This window comes from Dendrobates tinctorius, unplaced genomic scaffold (genome assembly GCF_039654945.1).
Source record: "Dendrobates tinctorius isolate UK_male_01 unplaced genomic scaffold, ASM3965494v1 ptg000397l, whole genome shotgun sequence".
Taxonomy (NCBI): Eukaryota; Metazoa; Chordata; class Amphibia; order Anura; family Dendrobatidae; genus Dendrobates; species Dendrobates tinctorius.
In genome coordinates, this window is record NW_027362063.1 from 501,924 (window position 1) to 516,158 (window position 14,235).

General features: G+C 46.1%; 1 protein-coding gene across 2 annotated transcripts in view; it reads right to left on the reverse strand.

The window, feature by feature from the left end:
* Positions 1 to 861: 861 nt before the first annotated feature.
* The window catches only part of SMPD4 (sphingomyelin phosphodiesterase 4), a 67,216-nt gene continuing 53,842 nt past the window's right edge, over positions 862 to 14,235 (reverse strand). For both annotated transcript variants that reach the window (XM_073563776.1, XM_073563775.1), the window contains 4 exons: positions 12,737 to 12,967; positions 11,740 to 11,871; positions 2,453 to 2,581; positions 862 to 2,309 (listed from right to left, as the gene is read on the reverse strand). In XM_073563776.1, coding sequence (XP_073419877.1) covers positions 1,989 to 2,309; positions 2,453 to 2,581; positions 11,740 to 11,871; positions 12,737 to 12,967 — 813 coding nt within the window. In that variant the 3' untranslated portion in view covers positions 862 to 1,988. The remainder of the gene's footprint in view (positions 2,310 to 2,452; positions 2,582 to 11,739; positions 11,872 to 12,736; positions 12,968 to 14,235) is intronic.

The following is a 14,235-nucleotide window of genomic DNA, read 5'->3' on the forward strand; positions in this document are numbered from 1 at the left end:
CCGTGAGCGCAGCTGATCGCCATGACGTACTATCCCGTCCATGGGAATTAAGGCCCAGGGCACATGGACAGGATAGTAAGTCAAATGTCAGGAAGGGGTTAAAGAGTAAAATTATTAATACTATATTTATGGAGAAGGGAGTGTATCGGAAGAGAAACGTTATGTGTAAATGAGTATGTGGGGACCCTGGTTGGATACTCCCGATTTGACTTCCTATATACTAATAAGAGAATGATCCTTTCTATTCTCAGTCCTATCACACTTAGGGTGTGTGCACACGCTGTGTAAATCCGCAGGTCAAAAGACCTGCGGTTTATCTGCAGATTTTCTGCGGTTTGGCCTGCGGGTTTCCCCTGCGGTTTGACACCTGTCATGGAGCAGGTGCCAAGCCGCAGCGGAATCCGCACAAAGATTTGACATGCTGCGGATCTGAAACCACAGCAAATACGCGCAGAAAATTCCACACCGTGTGCACAGCGGATTTCATTTTCCATTGATTAGAATGGTACTGTACACCGCAGCGAAAACTGCTGTGGATCCGCAGTACCAAATCGGCTGTGGATCCGCAGCAGAATCCGCAGCGTGTGCACACACCCTAAGGATTTGAGAAAAAAGAAAGAATCATCGAAATTGGAACCCAATGACCGAACAGTCAATGAGAATCAGCTGTTGGCTAGATGGAAGTTTCTACGCAAAAGCTAGTTAATACAAATTCCTGTTGCTTTAATGTTGTTTTATTAATTGTGTGTGTGTATACATACACACATATATACCATGATTGTCTTGAACTAAACTGTAATTGTCAATAGCTAATGTTATTATTTCCTCTTCCTATTAACAAAGAGGAAAAGGAAAACGGTATGTAAAGAGGTTTTGTTTAATAAAAACAATGATTGAGAAGAAGCCATTTCTATTACATCGTTAATAAAACAGAAAAAAAATAACCCATGTTCTATAGTTACAGACCTGGCATATTGTAAAGCGGTGGCATTTTCACAGGTATGAGTATTGCTTTTATACAACTTTGCAACAGAAGGATAAAAAAACAAAAATGCAAGCAGAGACACAAACTTACTAAAACTAAAAGATTCATGCTTCTACTTACATTCAACAGAACTTAATAAACCAACATTTTTTGCAACCCAATTCTGCTAACATTTCAAGGTTGTCTGAGAATGAAGTGACTGTTCAAACAAAGCATAGGCGCTCCCGTGTACCCTCAGCGAGCCAAGGAGTTCAGCGCATCTTGTTGCCTTGACTTATTTTCCATCAATCTCTGTCTCCCCCCCCTCTAGTCATTGATTTACCGCTTTGGTTTTACGGGAGCAAGGGTAGGGCAGGGAAGGTAGGTGGGAAGGTGCACTCAAATGTTTGGCTACACCAAGCGCATGTACTAGGTTTGAACAGGCACTCTGATCATTAACTTCCTTTAACCCACTGAGCAGGCAAATGAAAATATATTAAAAAAATGTTTGTGAATACGGGCAATTTTTAATAGTGTTGTGAAATTAAACATTTTCTAAAATGATCTAACTTACCGTATTTTATTATGTTTAATCTATAGCGTTCACCATAATCGTAGCACTATTTTCAGATTCGATTTGTTACAAAACTTCTGGAACAAAGTTCTGTACAATGCAAGTAAATAGAATTTTAACAAATTGCATTCAGCACAAAAAATACCCACATCAGATTGTCAGTTAGGTGTGGATTTTTCCATCTGTTCTGAATTCCATCTACGAAACAGATTAAAGACAGCCAAAATGCCCAACAAAAGCCACGTATATAGACTGTACCAAAACTCGGGCTCAAAGTGCAATAAAGAATTTTTACATGAATCAGACCAACCCTTATTGACTTTCTATTGCAGATTCACAAGCAAGGAAGATATATAAAGTGTTGATTTTGTTTCTGAGCACCGTTTCTCCCCCCCCCCCATTACAATACACAGTCTACGGCGTAGAAAAATAATTATAAAAGAATAGGCATTAGTCCTGGTGTGGTCTCCGATGTTCAGTAATGAAAGTCATGACCGTTGCATAGAGCACATATACAAAAAGAAGGAAGAGTGTACAGGATATGGGTCCCATAGGCAACAAGCTGCAGCACAAAAAGTAGAAAAGAAGCAAATACATCAGGACTCGATAATTGGCAAAGAATCGCAGACGTATGCGGGGAACTGTTGGGTCGTAGCTATTACTGGATGGTATGGGGCTCATTCTCACAGTGGGTTTGCTGCCCAGATGATAGCTACAAAACCTTCCCAGAAAGTCTTGTCTTCTGCACAGTAAAGCCAATGTACTGCCAAACTGAAAGACAAAGAAATTACTAGTGAGAAACTAAAAGAAATCATCATAGATAATTAAAGTATACGTTCTGAACACCAGCACCCAAAATTCAGATGACATTACAAGCTTCACAGTGGGAAAAGAACATCAAAATGTAACCTCACCCTTTCATTTAATACACTAGAAAGTTGGTAGAGGAATCGCACAAGTGTAGCATTCTCATAGCTGCGGATGGGCTGGAGTTCAGGATCACCGTAGTACTGTATGTCAAACTTGCGTAATCCATTTATTATCTGAAACAACAAGACAAAGGGAGTCTTCATTCACACAATGGTTAATGGGAAGGTAGAAAAAATAATCCATAAAAAATTATCCACATCTATAAAAACCCCTCTGCTCTTTAACCCTTTAAAAACGAAGGAATGTTTTGTTTCTAGCCTTCTTCAAGAGCCTTAACTATTTTAATTATTCCGTAGCACAGCTGTATGGTGGCTTTTTTTTTGTTGTTTTTTTTTCCTGTAGGACGAGTTGTAGTTTTGAATAACACCAATTATTTTACCCTATAATTACTAAAGAACTATAAAAAAAAAAAAAAAAGGAGGTTTTTGTGTACTCACCGTAAAATCTCTTTCTCTTAGCCTTTAATTGGGGGACACAGCACCGTGGGTGTTATGCTGCTGTCCACTAGGAGGCAACACTATGCATAATCTGAAAAAGATTAACTTTGGCTCCTCCTCTGCAGTATACACCCCTGGACGGCGTCAGCCTTCTCCAGTTTTGTGCAAAAGCATTAGGAGGAATATACCAGAAACATAACCATGCCTGTAAAAAAAGGCTACTATAAACAGGCTCAAACAACAATATGAGAACCCAACCGTAACAACGGCCCGCAAGGGCAACAGGGTGGGAGCTGTGTCCCCCAATTAAAGGCTAAGAGAAAGATTTTACGGTGAGTACACAAAAATCTCCTTTACTCTGTCGCCTTATTGGGGGACACAGAACCATGGGACGTCCCAAAGCAGTCCCTGGGTGGGAAGCAGTGGACGAATATTGTGCTGACAGTCCTCTAGACTTGGGGTACTGCCGCCTGCAGGACCCGTCTACCCAGGCTCGCATCCGCTGAGGACTGGGTATGCACTCTGTAGTGTTTTGTAAATGTGTGCAGGCTAGTCCAAGTGGCTGCCTTACACACTTGATGTGCTGAGGCTTGATGCCGAATGGCCCAAGAGGACCCTACCGCCCGCGTAGAGTGTGCCGTGATACCGGCCGGAAGGGGAGAATTGTTGAGGCGGTAAGCCTCTTGAATGGTGGACTTGATCCACTTAGCAAGGGTGGCTTTGGAAGCCGGTAGACCTTGCGAACGCCTTCTGGAAGAAGGAAAATTGAATCAGACTTCCGGAAGGGAGCAGTCCTAGACACGTAAATACGCAATGCCCTGACAAGGTCAAGCGTATGCAGAGCCTTCTCTACCCTATGAACGGGAGCCGGGCAAAGAGACAGTAGTGATATTTCCTCATTGAGGTGGAAGCTGGACACGACCTTCGGAAGGAAGGATGGTACTGTACGGAGAACCACCTTGTCCTGGTGAAAAACCAGGAAGGGTTGTCTGCAGGAAAAGAGCTGAAAGTTCAGACGCCCTGCGTAGCGAGGTGATTGCCACCAGGAAAAACCACTTTCTGTGATAGAAAGCGGAGTGAGACCACCCTAAGGGGTTCAAAAGGAGGTGACTGTAGTGCTGTCAAGACCAGGTTGAGGTCCCACGTCTCCAAGGGACGTTTGTAGGGGGGAACCAATCGGGAAACACCTTGGAGAAAAGTCTTCACTTGCGGCTTGTTAGCAATACGCCTCTGAAAGAGCACTGAGAGCGCTGACACCTGGCTCTTCAGCGAGCCCAGGGATAGCCCGGCGTCCAAGCCTGACTGAAGGAAACTGAGGACCTTTGGAAGAGAATAGGGAAGTGGAATCTGCCCACGAGAGTCGCACCATGTGAAGAAAATCTTCCAAGTACGATAGCAAATCCTGGCTGGAGTTGGCTTTCGAGCCCTGATCATGGTTTTAACAACGTCCGGTGAAAAACCTGCTTGGGTCAAAACCCAGGTCTCAATGGCCACACCGTCAAATTGAGAGCCCCTGAGTTCTGGTGGAAGAACGGGCCTTGTGACAGGAGGTCGGAATGTGTGGGGAGACGCCAGGGGGCGTCTGCTGTCAGTTGCACGACGTCGGCGTACCATATACGCCTGGGCCAGTCTGGAGCGATCAGAATAGTGGGAACACCCTCTTGTTTGATCTTCCTCAGGACTCTGGAGATCAGGGAGAGGGGTGGAAAAATGTACAGAAGCTGGAACTGGGTCCAGTCCTGAACCAGGGCATCTGCCCCGAGCGACCGCGGATCGCGCGTCCTGGCCATGAAATTGGGAACCTTGGCATTGAGATGGGATGCCATCAGATCCACGTCCGGGGTCCCCCAACGATGACAGATCTGACAGAAGACTTCGGGATGGAGAGACCATTCCCCAGAGTCCATTCCTTGTCGGCTGAGATAGTCGGCTTCCCAGTTGTCCACACCCGGAATGTGGACCGCGGAGAGTACCGACCTTGCAGCCTCCGCCCATTGTAGGATACGCGTTACTTCGGTCATCGCCTGGATGCTGCGGGTGCCACCTTGATGGTTCACGTATGCCACTGCCGTGGCATTGTCCGACTGTACTCTGATATGAGAGTCTGCCAGCAAGTGATGGAAGGCTTTCAACGCCAGGAAGATGGCCCGAATTTCCAGGATGTTGATGGGCATGGTCGATTCCCTTGGTGACCACCTGCCTTGCGCTCTGATGTAGGTGCACCGCGCCCCAACCCATAAGGCTTGCGTAGGTGGTCAAAACCTTCCATTGACCGGAGAGAAAGGATTTTCCCCTTGCAAGCAAGGTTGGCTTGAGCCACCAGTGCAGGGACCTCCTGGTGTTTGCTGATAACCGGAACTCCCTGTCGAGGGAGAACGGATTCCTGTCCCAGGACTTGAGGATGGCCAGTTGAAGGGGTCTGAGGTGAAACTGGGCAAATGGTACCACCTCCATTGCTGCTGCCATCCTGCCAAGTACTCTCATGGCATACCGGAGAGATCTGGGGGACTTGCGGAGGAGTGTGTGAACTCCCAGACAGAGAGCCAGTGCCTTGTCCCTGGGGAGGATCACCAGACCCTTGGAGGAGTCGAATAGCATCCCCAGGAAGGTCAGAGACTGACTCGGGGTAGTCGAGGACTTCTGTAAATTGACTAACCATCCCAGGCGCGTCAGAGTGTCGATCGTGATCGAGACGTTGACCTCGCAGTCCTTGAGGGTGGGGGCCTTGATGAGAAGGTCGTCCAGGTATGGAACGACTACTATGCCTCTGGAGTGCAGAACGTCCATGGTAGCTGCCATGACCTTTGTAAATGTTCTGGGAGCCGTGGCGAGACCGAACGGGAGGGCCACAAACTGGTAATGGTCTTGGTTGATGGCGAATCTGAGAAACCTCTGATGGGCGGGAGCAATCGGTATATGCAGGTATGCGTCCTGTATGTCTATGGAGGCAAGATATTCTCCTTTTTCCATAGACGCAATGATTGACCGGGGGGATTCCATGCGGAAGTGATGAACTCGAACATACTTGTTGAGTTGCTTGAGGTGTAGTATGGGTCGGACGCTACTTCCCTTCTTGGGCACCACGAACAGGTTGGAGTAGAACCCTCGGAAGCGCTCTTCTGCTGGGACTGGCACTATGACTCCTGCTCGCAGGAGGGAAGAAACCGCTTGACGGAAGGCCTGAGCTTTGAGTGGGGATTTTGGAGGGACAGAGGGAAAAAACCTGTGCGGTGGGCTGGTAGTAAACTCGATTTTGTATCCTGAAGACACTATTTCCTTGACCCACTTGTCTTCTGTAATAGGCAGCCAGACCTGCTGAAAGAGTAGCAGTCGTCCGCCTACAAGTGGGGTGTCTTCCAGAGGGCATGAGTCAGGATGAGGGAAACGTCTGAGGTTTTCCTCCTTTAGGTTTTGCCTGGCTAGTCTTTGATTGCCAGTTCCTGTCCGGCCTCTGTGCCGCACGTGTGTTGTCCCTGCGGGGGGAACGATTACGGTTTTGTGCTGGGCGTGAGATGGACCAGCCTGAAGAATTCCGAAAGGATCGGAAACGAGATTGATTACGCCTTTTAAACGTGCGTTTTGGTCTTAGTTGGGGAAGTACTTTTGCCCCCGGTAGCATTGGATATCATTGTATCCAGCTTTCCACCGAAAAGACGGCCACTGAAGTACGGGAGATTTGTTAGGGACTTTTTTGAGGCCGCATCCGCTTTCCATTCTCTTAGCCAGAGAATACGCCGGATTGTGATGGCGTTTGATGCTATTCCCGCTATTCCTCTTGCAGAGTCCAACGCTGCATGAACCATGTAATCTGCCACCACTGCAATTTGCACCGCTTGGTCCGCCAGCTGAGGATTTGAAGCTTGAAGGCCCTTTTGCAATAGATCAGCCCAAGCCATGATGGCCTTGGCTGCCCAAACTGAAGCAAATGCGGGAGCCAAAGAGGCACCTGCCGCTTCAAAGATTGAACGAGCCATGCGTACGACTTGTCTGTCTGCTGTGTCCTTGAGGGCTGAACTGTCCGGCAGCGAGAGAAGCGTTTGTGCTGCCAGCCTAGAGACTGGAGGGTCCACTTCAGGCGAATCTGTCCAATCCTTGGTGTCTTTCTGTGGAAAGGGGTATTTTGCTTCCAAATACTTGCGATTGGCGAATTTTTTCTCAGGCTGCAAAAAATGCTTAGAAAGGATTTTTTGAAATTCTGGGTGATTAGGGAAGACCTTCGATGGTTTCTGAACACTTTCAAAGGAAATCTTGTGTTCTGGTGCTTCCGGGGTTGGATCTGAAATGTCCAGCACCCAAAGGATGGAAGAGACGATATCCTCAACTATTGCAGTATTGCTAGGGGGACAAGAGATGAGATAATTCTCCGTTTCGTTGTCTGGTTTAGAGTCACATATGCCTTCCAAGTCTGTGGTCGGAAATCGTTGCGGAGATCCGCATTGTCTGTCTCTGTCAGGGGACGGACTAGGTGACCTGGAGCCACTGTGTCTCTCCCTGGAGGGGGACGACCGAGTGCTATGTGAGGACGCAGATGAATGCGACCTGTGGGTCCGCTTACGTCTGAGACTGTCGGAAGTGGCATGTCCCCGAGATGGGCTGTCCCTTTGCTGGGTAACGTTCATAGCCGAGACTTGACCCTGCAAAGCCTGCAGTAGTGTAGAGGTCAGGCTATGTATGGACTGTGTTATAGACTGCAACATCTGAGTAGCCCATTCCGGTATGGAAGAAGACGCAGAAGCGTTGGTTCTGACCCAGTGTTGTGGACACAGTCCCGGCAGTGTGGGTCCGTGCTGCCCCTGGGGAGTGGCTTGCAGGCTGTGCAGAATGCATAAAAGCAGTCTTGTCTGGTTGTCTTCCTTGAGCCCGGCATCATGCACAGAGGCTGGCTAGCAGGGGTCCTACAGGGGCTATGCAAAGGGGAGAACTTATAGGTAATATGAATGCACAGCTGAGTAAAGAGAACCCAGCTGTGATCTTACCCCACCAGTGTGCCCCTAAGTCCAGCGCCGACAAATCACAGTCCTGTGCCCCCCGGAGACTGCTGTATGGCTGTCAGCTATGTTTCCTGCTGCAGCAAGATGGCCACCGGGATTCTGAGGTGGAGGGGGAAGGGGGCGGAGAGCTGAAAAGGGCGCGCTGAGCTATGTAAAAGCGCGCCCTTCCTGCCTCGATCCGCCCCTTCTATGACACTGCAGTGTCATTTTCGTCATCCGGGGGGCGGGCCAGGGGGCGGGAATAGGGCGGCGACTTCGGCTAGGCCGAAGCCGCGGCCTAAATTTGATACCTCATGCCCAGAAGGGCTCCAGGACGGCGCGGTTGTCCAGGGGGGGGGTCGGATTCAAACCAGACCCCCCCGGATTTAATGGCAGGCTAGCGGTGGGGTTATGAGCGCGAACTAGGCCCTGTGGGGGGTCCCTTTGAGGCGCTATGCAGCTGGTGCTGCCACAGAGACAGGGGCGCAGGGAGCCCTGTCTCTGACAAGTGCCATGCCTGCCTGCACCTCCCCCGGTCCCAACAGGAGCCCGCAGCTGGGCTGGGGGTCCCTGGACTTGTAAGTGGCTGAATGGTGCCTGATACAGGCCCTACCTGCGGTGTCTCAACCTAATGCCCCCAAAGGGGGATTAGGGAGGGTGCTGCTGTCACCGTCAGGGGGCTTCATCCTATCCTCGACCTCAACCCAGAGCCCAAGGAACTGGGGAAGGAGGGGGGGTCTCGACTTCGAGCCAGTACCCGAGGGACTGGGGAAGGAGCGACATGGGGAATAGCCGTCTCAACGTCAACCGGGTACCCCTTAATAGGGGACCGAGGAGGGAGCCATGCCGGGAGTCTCGCTGGAGACCCGCTTTTCTTCATCTGTAATCCGTTGAAAAAAAAATCAAGGAAAAAAAACGGAGTAAAAAATCTTAGGTGTGCCTCCTTGCGACACTAAGCAAAAACTGGAGAAGGCTGACGCCGTCCAGGGGTGTATACTGCAGAGGAGGAGCCAAAGTTAATCTTTTTCAGATTATGCATAGTGTCGCCTCCTAGTGGACAGCAGCATAACACCCACGGTTCTGTGTCCCCCAATAAGGCGACAGAGTAAAAAAAATTCAAATGTTTTTTGTTTGTACAGCGTTCATTGAATGCTGTACAAACAAAAAACATTTGAATTTTTTTTTTTTTTTTAATAGTTCTTCAGTAATTATAGGGTAAAATAATTGGCCTGGAAATGCGATTGTCTACATCAGCCTGGTTATGGTGATAACAACCATGCATCGATTAGTTTTTTTCTATTTAAGTGATGAAAAAAATTAAGAATGTGTTAAAAAAAAAAAAAAAAATTCTCTTTTCTCAGACCAATAACATTTTTTATTTTTCTGTTGATGGGGCTGAATGAGGGCCACTTTTTTTGTGTAGTGAGCTGAGGTTCTTATTGATACCAATCTTGTATACATATGATGCTTTAATTCCTTATTACATATTTTAAAAGATCATACTTTTATGAAGGTGGCAATACCAAATATCTATTTTTTTCTTTTATTTTTAAAGAGGAGAAAGGGGGGTGATTTGAACACCTATATACTGTATTTTGCGGTTTATAAGACGCACCCCAGATTTTGAGGAGAAAAATAGGACCCCCCCCTTTTTTAATAAAATGGTGGCGCTTCTTACAATCCAGACGTCTTATTGCTTACCGGGGGTGGTGGCTGCGGTGAAGCGGGGTCCTCCCAGGGTCGCTGCTGGTGGAGGCAGGAGTGGGGCGATGCTGCGGACCCCAGACTGGGAGAAAGAGGTGTTCAGATGCGAGGATGCTGCAGGTGTTTAGTGGTGCAGGCTGCAGTGGAGCAGGGTTGCTGCAGGTGTTCGTTGGTGTGGGGGCTCCGCTGACATTTTGTGAAAGCCCAGAGCCCCCCCCCCCGTATTGTTTACTATGTGGTGGACTCCGGGAAAATGGCTGCCGGGGCGGCACATGCGCAGGTGGAGATCTTGGCGCTGAGATCTCATCTCCCGAGATCTTGGTGCCGAGTTCTCCATCTGTGCCTGCGCCACATCCGTGGCCATTCTCCTGGAGACATCCCGTAGAGGCAGGCGTGGATGCAGATCTCAGCCTCCATCTGTGACTGCGCTGAGTGAGAAGCCCAAAGCCAGACGCCGGAAGAATGGCAGCCACTATATGCTGATACCACTTGCCGCCGCACCACCATTGCAGGACCACGGCTCGCCGTCATGCCACCATCGCACACCGCAGAACCACCGCAACACCCCCAGCTCCGGGTCCGCAGCATTGATCCCTCAGTAAGAACAGTGTTCGGTTTACAAGACGCACCCCCATTTTCCCCTTAATTTTGGGGATCATAAAAGTGCCTCTTATAATCCGAAAAATATGGTATCTTTTCGTTTTTTAGTTCCCTTTTGGGACTTGAACCTTTAATCTCATACTAGATACTGCAATACCACAGTGTGAACAAAAAAAAAGGGTGTGATAACATGAAAGAGGGCTTACGAGTCTGGGGAACTAACGTCTCATTGACTAGTCAAAGCTATCATTAGTATAGTGAAAGCGGAGATTATAAATGCTTTTTTTAAAGCATATATTTAACGGAATTAGTTTATATAGGGATGGTTAGGGAGGCAGTGTAATCACACATCGCTGAATGCTGTGGGATTGGAGGGCATGGCGGACCTGACAGGTTCCCTTTAAATGGTTAACAGCCATGACCAGAACTTGGAACCAGATGTGACTATTAGAGACAGATGATGGCTATACAATATAGCTGGGTCTTGCTGCTTGTGGAGAGAGTTCCACTCCATACGTGAAGACCCCTTCCCAGGACGTGAATACAATGTCGTTTTGCTGAAAGGGGTTAAGATTTGGGATGATGTGATGAGTACAGGTAAATTTATCTTCCTAACGTAACCTTTTGGCATGGATCCATGTATGCTCACTCTCTTACTATACAGTAAGGCTGTGGTGTTGTCAGGGCTGTGGAGTCGGTAAGCCAAACCTGCAACTCCGACTCCGACTCCTCAATTTCTCTTACACCGACTCCGACTCCAACTCCGACTCCCACACATATTGCTTATATTTAAGTGAAAAATTTATTGTAGTACAATGTGAACCTCAGACATTTAATCATTTTTATGATCCCATAATCAAGATATTTAGATAGAACAGAATATATATTGGTGTACTACCCGGTTTTCATTCTTTTTGGTACAGATACGATATGGATAGACAGATATGGATAAATGGATAGATAGAGCAGATTTCTAATCTGCTTTTGCTATTGAAAGCATTATCTATGAGCTCAAAAACCTTTCAGTTTTTTAAAAAGATGATCAGCTTTTGCAGCTGAAAAACGTATCCTCAAAAAACACAGGAAAAACGCTGTGTGTGAATGTAGCCTTAGATCAGGAATAGAACAGTCATTTATAGGACATTTCATAACTTTCCCAAACTCCTATGAAAAAATATTCAGCACATCCTGCATTGAATTACTGTACCCAATTTATTATATATTTTAGGAGTCGGAGTCGGTCCATTTTATACCGACTCCAACTCCGACTCCACCAAAATGAGCACCGACTCCGACTCCACGACTCCGACTCCACAGCCCTGGGTGTTGTTCTTCCCCCCGAATGGTTTATATTCCTTGACTTTATCACTTCTGGCAATGATGCTTTTTTATTAAAACTGTGTCCTATGCGTTGATACATTTGGATATTGTCAATAGCTGATAGAAAAGTAGTTGTGTAATACATTAAACAGAGGATATTTTTGTGACGTTATAGTGGCTACATGAATCATCATTGTGATATACTGATACTCTCCGGGAAACTTGTAAGACATCATTTACCTGCTGTCTGCCTAATGGGGTCAGGCATACTCCATTTTCATTTTGTATAAAATCAGGCAGCTGATTCCTCTGGTTTTCGTCCTGTGCGTTCCCCAAGTTTACTGTAAGGTGACTAAGTTGTGCAGAATTCAGCTAAAAAAAAAAAAAAGAATACAGAAACTAATTTAGAGATTGTTCACACATTTGTTTTTTTTTAAAGCAAAAACACTGACAAAAAAAAAAGTTTTTTATTGTTTCAGCAAAGTGAATAAGATTCCTGTAACCTGATTTTTTCCTTCCAGATTTGAAGCAGTTTCATATCTCCAGCATGTCAGATCTTGCATCATTTTCACTCATTCAAATGAAGTAAAAAAATGAATAAGTAAAAAACAGCATAAAAAAGTCTGTATTATATGCAATGTTTTTCCTGCCAACACTCCAGTAGTTGGAGTAGATTTTTTTGCTGCAAATACTGACCTGTGTGCACATAGAACAGTGAAGATTTTTTTTCATAAGGGTCAATGTCATGCACAATCTATTATCATAAGTGGAATAAGAGGCTGCATTTACAATTATGTATACAGCTCAGATACAGAAGAAGCTGAACTAGTATATACATAGGTTTCTATGATTTCATAGATGTTATGGAAAACTGCTTTATAAATTAATGTAGTCTCACACATACGCATTCCTATACATACAGAATATATTCCAGTATGGACAAGTAGGGTACTCTTCCCTTCTATTACATACACGAGGCCAGTGCAAAGTGGGGTGTCTAAAGCAGAAACATGTCCACAAGATTAAGGCCACGTTCAGTATTTGGTCAGTATTTTACATCAGTATCTGTAAGCCAAAACCAGAAGTGGGTGATAATACAGAAGTGGTGACGTGTTTCTATTATACTTTTCCTCTGATTGTTCCTCTCCTGGTTTTGACTTACAAACACTGACCAAATACTGATAGTGTAAACGTGGCCTCATAATAATATAGTTTAGAAGTTCATATTCAGACTTACCCGGAAGATTTGACAGAGATACTCCAGCGTTTTTTCCAGGTGTTCATCAGTTTTCCGAATACTATCATACCCCACCTCATCAAGGTCGTTCCCAGTATAAGTATTGTTCTGATCCTGGCTATTTAACCCAAGCCAGGAGAATAGTGTCTGGCTGCCTGAATCTGGATACTGCTCCGAGATGGATTTAGCAGTTTGCTTGGCTTGTATGATCAACTGAGCAAGTCGCAGAACCTGTGTATAAAATGGAATAAGATGTGTGCGGTATATATCAGCATACACTCACATATACACTAATAGATTGCCCGTTCCAGGACAAAGGAATCAACTTAATGGCAGAGATCTTGTTCCAGGACAACGACTCCGATCTATCTATATAGCTATGCTCACAAAAATTACTTAGTGGCATTAAGAAGGATAGTTGTAGTGAAAAGACATTGGCTATTTCAAATAGGACAAAGCAATGTGGAAGTCCCGCTGTGTGTTGTCCCACTGGCCTACTCAGTTGAAGCATAGAGTACAGGCCACAATGCTGTGCAATTTGATGACTCGGTCATCCACTTCACTCTTCTTTCCCACCATTTGAATACAGCAGGATCCTCTGGCATGGGAGACTCTAATCCTATAGGTGAGCATACTCCACTCCACCCATGCTTGGACAGGAACATCCGGCCACAAGTTGGTGAAACAGGAGGAGCTGAGCCAAACACCCAAGTTAGTGCTGTACGCTACACTGGCGAGTGCATGGCTCAGTGGAGTGAGTTTGGATGAGATGACTTCCTTCTTCCACCTCAGCTTAGTATCAGGCACATCACACTGTATATCTTTGCGCAGCGCTTTGACGTGAGTGCTGATTGCGACTGCATCTGGAGCTGCTCTCTGCTACACTGGTGAGTGAGCGGCGCAGCATTGTTCTCCCACTTGGTGAATGTGGCCCACTGTGTCCTCTATAGTATTAACATTTGGAAGTCAAGTCTTCCTCTACTGGCCCACATAGATACACGTCTCAAGAGTGTCACTTGGTCATCCAACCACATGGAGGCAATATTTTGGTTACAAACTGACACACGACATGCAAAATCTTATGCATATTAGATTAGAAAAAGCAAAAATGGGGAAGAAATGACCTGGGAGGGATATATTTACATTAATAACCAAAGTGAACTCAATAATTAAATCCTTCTCTAAGGAGCCATAAATTTAGCTTTTATTATTCAAGTTTAAAAATACACGTGGTAACGATAACAATTCTGTCCCTAATATGCCACTAGTATAATATATTGCCTGGACTGATGGATGATGGCAACCCGGGGTGTCATCCCTATTTGGCAGAACAGGACATATCATTTTAAAGCACACGTCTCCCCCTTTTGGTTAATAATGTAAATATATCCCTCCCAGGTCATTTCTTACCCATTTTTGTCTTTCTAATATATTTACTCCTGGGTTTATTGCCCTTGTTTGGGGATTTATGTTCCATGCATATTAGACTAGATATAGAT